General features: G+C 37.3%; 1 protein-coding gene across 2 annotated transcripts; it reads right to left on the reverse strand.

The window, feature by feature from the left end:
- Nucleotides 1-3,042: 3,042 nt before the first annotated feature.
- Nucleotides 3,043-7,681, reverse strand: LOC131253338 (uncharacterized). Of its 2 annotated transcripts, XM_058254308.1 has the most exons (4): nucleotides 7,581-7,681; nucleotides 7,350-7,461; nucleotides 3,773-3,843; nucleotides 3,043-3,274 (listed from the first exon to the last, which is right to left on the reverse strand). In XM_058254308.1, exons 1-4 carry the CDS (start codon nucleotides 7,646-7,648, stop codon nucleotides 3,196-3,198), a joined length of 330 nt encoding a protein of 109 aa, XP_058110291.1. In that variant the 5' UTR covers nucleotides 7,649-7,681; the 3' UTR covers nucleotides 3,043-3,195. The 2 variants fall into 2 exon arrangements, 1 of the variants encoding a protein (XP_058110291.1); XR_009175092.1 differs by lacking the exons at nucleotides 3,043-3,274; nucleotides 3,773-3,843 and adding an exon at nucleotides 6,566-7,175.
- Between the last annotated feature and the right edge of the window lie 1,732 nt (nucleotides 7,682-9,413).

Below are 9,413 nucleotides of genomic sequence, written 5' to 3' on the forward strand. Positions count from 1 at the left end.
AAACCTAACCTATAACCTATAAGTTTAGGTTAAGGAAATCGGGTTCGGGTTCGGGTTCGAGATCGGGTTTAGGTTTGGGTTTTCAAGTTTAGGTTGAGGTTTCGGTTTAGGTTAGGGAGTTGAGATTAAGATTAGGTATAGGTTTAGGTTTAGGGATTTGAGAATACGTTAAGGTTTAGGTTTAGGAAATTGGGTTCGGATTATAGGTTTAGCTTTAGGTTTAGGTTATAGGTTAAGGTTTAGGAAATTGAGTTTAGGTTATAGGTTTAGGTTATAAGTTAAGGTTATAGGTTAAGGTTTAGGTTATAGGTTAAGTTTTAGGTTTAGGTTAAGGTTACAGGTTTAGGTTTAAGTTATAGGTTTTGAGATTTGAGAATAGGTTTAGGTTAAGGTTATAAGTTTAGGTTTAGGAAATCGGGTTTGGGTTCAGGATCGGGTTTAGGTTTGGGTTTTCAAGTTTAGGTTTATGTTAGGGAGTTGAGATTAGGATTAGGTGTAGGTTTAGGTTTAGGGATTTGAAAATACATTAAGGTTTAGGTTTAGGAAATCGGGTTTGGGTTATAGGTTTAGGTTTAGGTTAGGTTATAGGTTAAGGTTTAGGAAATTGAGTTTAGGTTACAGGTTTAGCTTATAGGTTAAGGTTTAGGTTTAGGTTTAGGTTATAGGTTTTGGGATTTGAGAATAGGTTTAGGTTAAGGTTATAAGTTTAGGTTTAGGAAATCGGGTTCGGGTTCGGGATCGGGTTTAGGTTTGGGTATTCAAGTTTAGGTTTAGGTTTAGGTTAGGGAGCTGAGATTAGGATTATGTGTAAGTTTAGGTTTATGGATTTGAGAATATGTTAAGGTTTAGGTTTAGGAAATTGGGTTCGGGTTATAGGTTTAGGTTTAGGTTAGGTTATAGGTTAAGGTTAAGAAATTGAGTTTAGGTTATAGGTTTAGGTTATAAGTTAAGGTTTTAGGTTAAGGTTTAGGTTTAGATTAAGGTTATAGGTTTAAGTTTAGGTTATAGGTTTTGGGATTTGAGAATAGGTTTAGGTTAAGGTTATAAGTTTAGGTTTAGGAAATCGGGTTCGGGTTCGGGATCGGGTTTAGGTTTGGGTATTTAAGTTTAGGTTTAGGTTTAGGTTAGGAAGCTGAGATTAGGATTAGGTGTAGGTTTAGGTTTAGGGATTTAAGAATATGTTAAGGTTTAGGTTTAGGAAATTGGGTTCGGGTTATAGGTTTAGGTTTAGGTTAGGTTATAGGTTAAGGTTTAGGAAATTGAGTTTAGGTTATAGGTTTAGGTTATAAGTTAAGGTTTTAAGTTAAGGTTTAGGTTATAGGTTAAGTTTTAGGTTTAGATTAAGGTTATAGGTTTAAGTTTAGGTTATAGGTTTTAGGATTTGAGAATAGGTTTAGGTTAAGGTTATAAGTTTAGGTTTAGGTTAAGGTTATAAGTTTAGGTTTAGGAAATCGGGTTTGGGTTCGGGATCGGGTTTAGGTTTGGGTTTTCAAGTTTATATTTAGGTTTAGGTTAGGGAGTTGAGATTACGATTAGATGTAGGTTTAGGTTTAGGGATTTGAGAATACGTTAAGGTTTAGGTTTAGGAAATCGGGTTCGGGTTCGAGATCGGCTTTACGTTTGGGTTTTAGGTTTAGGTTTAGGTTTTAGGTTTAAGTTATAGGTTATATGTTTAGGTTAAGGTTTAGGTTTAGGTTATAGGTTTTGGGATTTGAGAATAGGTTTAGGTTATAAGTATAGGTTTAGGTTATGAGAATAGGTTTAGGTTTAGGTTTTATGTTTAGGTTAAGGTTATAGGTTTAGGTTTAGGTTATAAGTGTAGGTTATAGGTTTAGGTTTAGGTTAGGTTATAGGTTAAGGTTTAGGTTAGGTTATAGGTTAAGGTTTAGGGAATTGGGTTTTCAAGTTTATGCTTAGGTTTAGGTTAGGGAGTTGAGATTAGGATTAGGTGTAGGTTTAGGTTTATGGATTTGAGAATACGTTAAGGTTTAGGTTTAGGAAATCGGGTTCGGGTTCGAGATCGGGTTTACGTTTGGGTTTTAGTTTTAGGTTTAGGTTATAGGTTATAAGTGTAGGTTTAGGTTTAGGTTTTATGTTTAGGTTATAGGTTATAGCATTAGGTTATAGGTTTAGGTTTAGGTTATAGGTTTTAGGATTTGAGAATAGGTTTAGGTTATAAGAATAGGTTTATGTTATAAGTATAAGTTTAGGTTTAGGTTAAGGTTTACGGAATTGAGTTTAGGTTATAGGTTATAGGTTTAGGTTTAGGTTATAGGTTTTGGGATTTGAGAATAAGTTTAGGTTAGGTAGGTTAAGGTTTTGGGAATTGAGTTTAGGTTATAGGTTTAAGTTATAAGTTATAGGTTTTTGGTTAAGGTTTCGATTATAGTTATAAGTTTTGGGATTTGAGAATAAGTTTAGGTTATAAGTATAGGTTTAGGTTAGGTTATAGGTTAAGGTTTAGGGAATTGAGTTTAGGTTATAAGTTATAGGCTTAGGTTAAGGTTATAGGTTTAGGTTTAGGTTTAGGTTATTTGAGAATAGGTTTAGGTAATAAGTATAGGTTTAGGTTAGGTTGTAGGTTAGAGTTTAGGGAATTGAGTTTAGGTTATAGGTTTAGGTTATGGGTTATAGGTTTAGGTTAAGGATTAGGTTGTAGTTATAGGTTTTGGGATTTGAGAATAGGTTTAGGTTACAGGTTAAGGGTGTGGTCCCTGCAAATACAGATATAAACACAGCCTGTCCAAATGGTCAGGCCACTCCAATCCTGTCCATAGGAAATAAACAGCTTCATCATGGTCATAACAGCGGTTCCCACCTTCCAGGGACCCCCTCTCAACATCCGGATAGCTCCGATGCACATCTGGGTTTGCTCCATCAATTTCGAGCAAATACAGATATAAACACCGCATGTCCAAATGGCCATGCCACTCCAATGTTATCCATAGGAAATGGACGGCTTCATCATGGTCATAACAGTGGTTTCCACCTTCCAAGGACCCCCGCTCAACATCCGAATAGCTCTGACGCACATCCGGGTCTGCTCATTTAAATAAAATGGATTATTAAGATCATTTAAATAAAATTAGGGCCAATCAACAATCTGACTTGGAGGATTCTGTTAGCATTGTTGACGGCACCTCGAACCTTGTTTAAATCCAGGTTGCAATCTGTGGCCACTGATGCTATTTGTCTTTATGTGAAGTTGGTGACGATTTCTGCATCAAACCTGACAAAAGTAGCCCTAATGATAAAGAACATTTCTGCATTACACCTGAAATTCCCATCCATTAGCTGTGTGTGTGAGCATACACACACACACACACACCTGTAAAGGGTCATCTTCTTCAATAAGATCGTCATCATCAACCCTCAATAAGGTGACACCTCTGGCAGCCGAAAAACCTGAAGGGACCTTTGGAAAAATTTCACCATCGACTTCCATTTTCGCTGTACATCTAGTAAAAAGATTCATGCTTGCGAGTGACGCTACGAAGGTCGAAATCAAACTCACATGCAGAGCTTGCACCGCCTCTCACTCTAAAATGAGTACATTTTAAAGAGAAAGAGAAAGAAAGAGAGAGAAATGGAGGCGAGGTGACTTTTGGCCCTCTCGAGGAAGAGAAATTAGTGCGGTGATTTGATTTGCCCGATGAGTAGTGAGATTTCAGTCGACGCCGGTTTCCTGCTAAACGTAAATTAAAATGAAAATTTCTACAGAAATGATGGTTTCCCATGCAAGTAAAACACACTATAGAAGAATGTGACTTACATGAATTCCAACTTCTTCAACTTTGAAACTGAAAATGGTATATCCCCATAGATGTCGTTGAAAGACCAATCCTGAGGGCAACAACCACAAACCCACTCATAAAATGTTAGCAACAAAAATAACACCAAAGAATCCATAACTTACAACAAAATCACCCATCTGTTGACATTAGATAAAACAATGACTTTATATATAAATGTTAGAAACTAAATTGAGATATAGAAGACACGTACATGGAGAGTAGGCATTTCAGATCTCCAATTGCACCAGAAATATTATTGCATGGAGAAAACAAAACTTCAACATCAAGTCATACGTGAATTCAAAATAAAGTAATTGCATACCAAGAAGGAAACATTTGAAACATGGAAAACTGTTGTTCTTTAGCTAACACACCAAATTCCCAATTTAAACATAAGGCACAATACCAAATTGAAGAATAAATCAAGTATTGTACTGCTAAACAGATCAATACATTTTTTTTCAAAGAACTATTAATGCAAGAAATCTCTACTTGAACACAATGCCCAAACCTTTCAAAGTCTTATGCAACTTTCATCATTTTATTAAATCAAAGTCAAAGAAATAAACTACATCATGTTCAATTTAAAGAAGATGATCCACTCTTGCATGACATCCACTTTGAGCAGTTGCTCTAGCTAATGTTGTGAAATGGGTCAAAAAAATTAAGATTTTCAGTGACCACATCAAAAAAAAAAAAAAAAAAAAACAATCGACATACCCCAAAATCATGCCTGAGTAATTCCATGTCTTGCTTGCACCAAAGCAATTATCTAATTATTCCAAAGGAGTTACAAGAGATTTAGAAGGAAAAAGAGAAACCTATTTTTTAAGCCCTATTTCGCAAATAATGGTATCTTCCAAATGCAGCCTAAACATGTTTCGATTTTCCTTTTGGATTGGAGGTGAAATGGTTCTTTTCTTTTTCTTTTTTCTTTTTTTTTTTTAAAATTATTTGTTGTTCTTTGCAGGTGAGGTCAAGTGGACACATTAACCTCACATTGCACATCTTACATGGTAACTGACATGAAATAAGGTTGGACTGCAAGAATTATGATTTTCTTAATTCTCTGTCCATAGAAGTTCAGCTGATGTCGAGCAAAAACCAGACATGTCTTGTTAAAGCAATCAAGCCAAAGACCAAACATCTCACTATCTTTTTTGTCAGATTCAAATTATTAAAACACGAATTCCAAGATTACTGTTGTTTAGTTTTGACAGATTACCGAACTATTTTTCATCAATTTCAGAATGCAGGTATGTAGACCAACACCCTTTGTTTAATTTGATGGGCTCCAAAATGTATATTTCTTTGACTTTAATACTCTCTTAGAATTTCTTAGAATCAATCAACCTTTATTTTTGTTTTCTAATGTCCAAATACATATAGAAAAAATGTTGGAATTTAAATAATCACCATCCTGAAATAAGACAAGGAAAAGATCGCCCTAGTCTTGCTTAGAAACAATACAATAACACTTACATACTGGTCTCCTGCCAAGTTGGGATGATCCCATTTTCAACCACAAATGATGATTTGAATCAGAAAAACAAAACAGTGGTGTGCCCTCCTGATGAATTCCTAGAAGCCTTATGAATCTGGAGCAAGTTGTCCACATGGTACGTGGCAATGAGGCCCATAAAAACCGTATAGCTCCAAACCCATATGAGAGAGATTGGACATAGTAGAAAAGCTTGATAAACTAGAATTTTATGCTACATAAAGACAATCCATTTAAGGATAATGTGAAAAACATAATAATAGTTTACTAGATAACATCTCCCAGTTTGATATGGAAGCAGCTAGATTCCATGCATTCGGAATGATAACAGTCAAACTTTTTAGTAAAAAATTGAAGATTGGCAATACCAAAATGATCACCTCTCATTTCATCAGATAGTTGCCTTTCTTGTCCTCGAGTTACTAGTAATTTGATAGGGAGTTTCTCGTACCTAACTATTAGCTTAGCTTCAGTAGGCCCCTTCAATGCAGCACAAAAAACTGATCTGATAGCTGATTATCTATAAATAAAAAAAAAAGACAGCAGAAAAAAACAAAGACAAGCTGAGAAACATCATGGTGCTTAGAGAAAAAAGGGGCAAATGTAGTGAAAGACATTAAAATACCCTCAAACCACACCATTGAGTTTGTAAGAAAACAGTAAAGAAGAAAAAGGGGGAAAACACCATTACTTCAACAATCCTCTAGAAAAAATCAATTAATTAAACAAATATAGTGAAAGAAGAAATGATGACAATGAGATGACATGAACTACTTTATGAACATCCACAAATCTCTTCAATTGGGAGGCATGAGACAAGAAACTTCTCATAGATGAGATGAGGTGAGCCATTACAGGCTTACTTTGTAAGCAGAAATCAAGGATAGATATCTTTCAACCTTTTGGGCCAACAAATACTTGCGAAACAAGTAGCGGGCCAACAAATACTTGTTCTAGTTGCATCCCCAATTGTTCTGTATCCCCAATTTCAATTGATGAACAAAAAAAGAATGTCAGTGAGGCTCAAGTATTTGATAAATTTTGGTAATAAACTTGAAAGTACAGATAATAAGGTTCTATAAGAAGAGAATTAGATGCTAAAAGAAATTACAAATCGAAACATAAAGGAAAAAAGAAATATTACACAAAATCATAAGAAGAGGTAAAATGACTTACATTGCCCACTAAGATATCATGGCTGGCTAGTTCCATTTCCTAGTCAAAACATAATATGTTATGGCAAAAATGAAACAACTAGTGTCGTAATATGTTATGGCAACAAACATAATGCAGATTCTTGCTTCATCATTTCAAAGGGTACACAAGAAGCAACTCAATAGTCCATGCAAGTGGATATAAAAAAATGGTAAAGATGAGAATAAAATCAGATTCAAATTCAAATTCAATAAAGATTAGATGACTGAATTTCAGTTACTGTAGTTTTAAATTCAAATTGAAACAACTAAATTAGAATTCCATGTTTCTAATCTATGATAGTTTCAAGCATCTCAGATGCTTCTATCACTTGCCCCAGTTGCCAGATCACAAATGCAACAAAAGGACTAATCTGCTTAAACTGCAAAGTGCAAACAATCTCATATCCCATGGAGGTGAAGCAATACCTTTACCATCACTCCCCAAAATTTCATCTCCCATCAACCAGTAACCCAAGGCACCTGCAACGGTCAGGAAATCCAAAAGGAATACTGGGCCTTTGAGAATTTCAGGAGAGGAGATCTGGAAAGCGCAAATCAGTCACCAGCTCCAACTAAGCAATGCTTCTCATTAGATCTCCAATGTACCTAACTTCTAATACCAAATAAGAGGTTTACTAGACACCTTCCTTGTCCACAATGAAAAGACATGCTGCTCTGGAATGTCTGTGAGACAATAGGCTGGTTAGTAAGGTGGCCCACACCATGAAAATGGATGGCCATGTACAGAATTGGCTGGTCCACTTGTCAATATCACACATGCACATTGAAGGTGGGCCATTAGCAAGCCTTTTAAATTTGTAATCTCTTAGTGGGCCAGCCTGATTTGCATATGGTTACCTTCAGTGAAGGGCACCTCATGAACTGGTCAGACGTCACGCACTTGGCATGTGGCAAGCATGCTTCATACAAAGCTTGAGTATGGAAAGGGGCAAATGACGCTAGCAAACCCCTGCAAACAAAACACAGATAACAACCATATTGTTTTCTAAAATGGATATCCAATTCAGTAGCAACCCGCAAACAATCTTGCCATCAATGAAATTCAGCATGCATATATGCTTACAGTACCTTACAGAATTCTGCAAGGCCAACAATGCAGAGGGCTCTCCTGCAATGGTCGAAAAATTGGAAAACATCACTTCCTCTCTTCAACTTTTCTAAGACTTGCAATCTAGTTAAAAAATTGCTTACCATTGCCAGTGCATGCCCTGATAGATCATCCCCTATGAGTAACTGCAAGTCTTTACTAGTATTTGTCTTTTTCAGAAATCTAGTTTGCTAAGTGCCAAAGGGTTGCATGCCAAAACAAGGAACTGTAGCAAGGAACAAATAGAAATTGGGATTTTTTGTATTTTCTTTATCTCGATTTGATTTTACTGCAGTTGCGAAAAGCATTCGTCTCCAATTACCTTCTGTTAACACCTGCAAAGCATTCGTCCTGTATTGGCCCAAATATGTTACATAACACACCCATTTTAAACCTTGGTTGGAGGTGCTTAGTACTTGGGAGGTAACCAATATTGCAAGTATAACTGCAAGTATAACAGTGATCAAAATTCAAACAGTCACAAATGACAATGACAACAGTTTTCAGCATACAATCCCAACACCAAAATACAATCAAACATAGCATGGTAGTAATGCAAGTATGGCAGTGACACATCGCCAAGGTCTCAAACACAACTTTAAAAGACTAGCCTCAGTTTAATGTATACAACCATGTTCACCTGAGAATCAAATGCAGGATAAAATGAGATGAACATTGAGAAGAAATACTCCTAACTTCACCGTCCCAGGCGTGATTCCTGTAAGACCGGTGTCCTAGTCCGTATCATTCCGTTGGCTTCCGCGGTCCTTTCGGTCGAATTCTGGCAACCCTCGACCCGTATCCGACATTTGCCTCCGATCCTAAATCGGGTTCTACATACTGAAGTTAGTTCGAACCGAAACTTGTACCATTATGACCGCACCGTCGCCGTGGTTCCAACGCCGCGTCTTGCATACCGATCCGATACCCTGGCAGGGGGATGTGGACCCGCGTTCAGTTCGAGGAAAACGCCGCGCGTTGCAAATCCTAAGAGAATTCATCACATCAAATGTCAAGTACACTCTCATCACTCACCATCACTTACACCCATCCCCAAGTACAACCACCCTCTCTAAAAGTCAACATTTTCTTACAAGAAAGTACCTACTTACATAACTCACCATCGCTTCTCTCCCATCATCTCTCTCTCTCTCTCATTTCTCCTAAGCTCCATGGGAGCAACTCACGTCCATGGCTTCCATGGGAGAAAGTAGTGTGGCCCACCTTTCTACCACCCAATCCCACCATCCTAAGCCCATCTCAACCATTGAAATTGTCCATTTGAGACTCTATCATGCATTGACGGTAGAAGGAAGGAGAGTTCTCGAGGTGGGTAATTTTATGACTTGATTTGTGATTTGAGAGCCACATATGTGGGACCCATCTTGATATATGTGTTGTTTAGAGGGGCCCATAGTAGTGGGGTCCCTCCTATTTCCACCAATCTTTCCTTCTTTTCTCTATTTCTCCCTCTCCTTCTCTTTTGGTGTTGGAATGTGGACCCACCTTGAAAGATGGTGCTGGACGTGGGACCCACCAGTCATGTGTGTGTTCTCCACACCATCCAACCATTGGTGGCCCACCCTGATAGCATATCTGTGGTGGGGCCCACCTTAAATATATGTGTGATCTAACCATCCAGCGTCCAGGGGCGCTGGATGATGCCACAAGGTGAATAGTGAACTGACAATGTTGTGTACTAATAAGTAAACAAAAGTGTCAGTTTGATTTTTCAACTTTGGATGTTCCATTCCTACAGGCCCCAACTTGATGTATCAATCCAATCCGCGCCATCCATTCTATTCCCCATGTCA

This window comes from Magnolia sinica, chromosome 8, assembly GCF_029962835.1.
Source record: "Magnolia sinica isolate HGM2019 chromosome 8, MsV1, whole genome shotgun sequence".
In the NCBI taxonomy this organism is placed as follows: domain Eukaryota; kingdom Viridiplantae; phylum Streptophyta; class Magnoliopsida; order Magnoliales; family Magnoliaceae; genus Magnolia; species Magnolia sinica.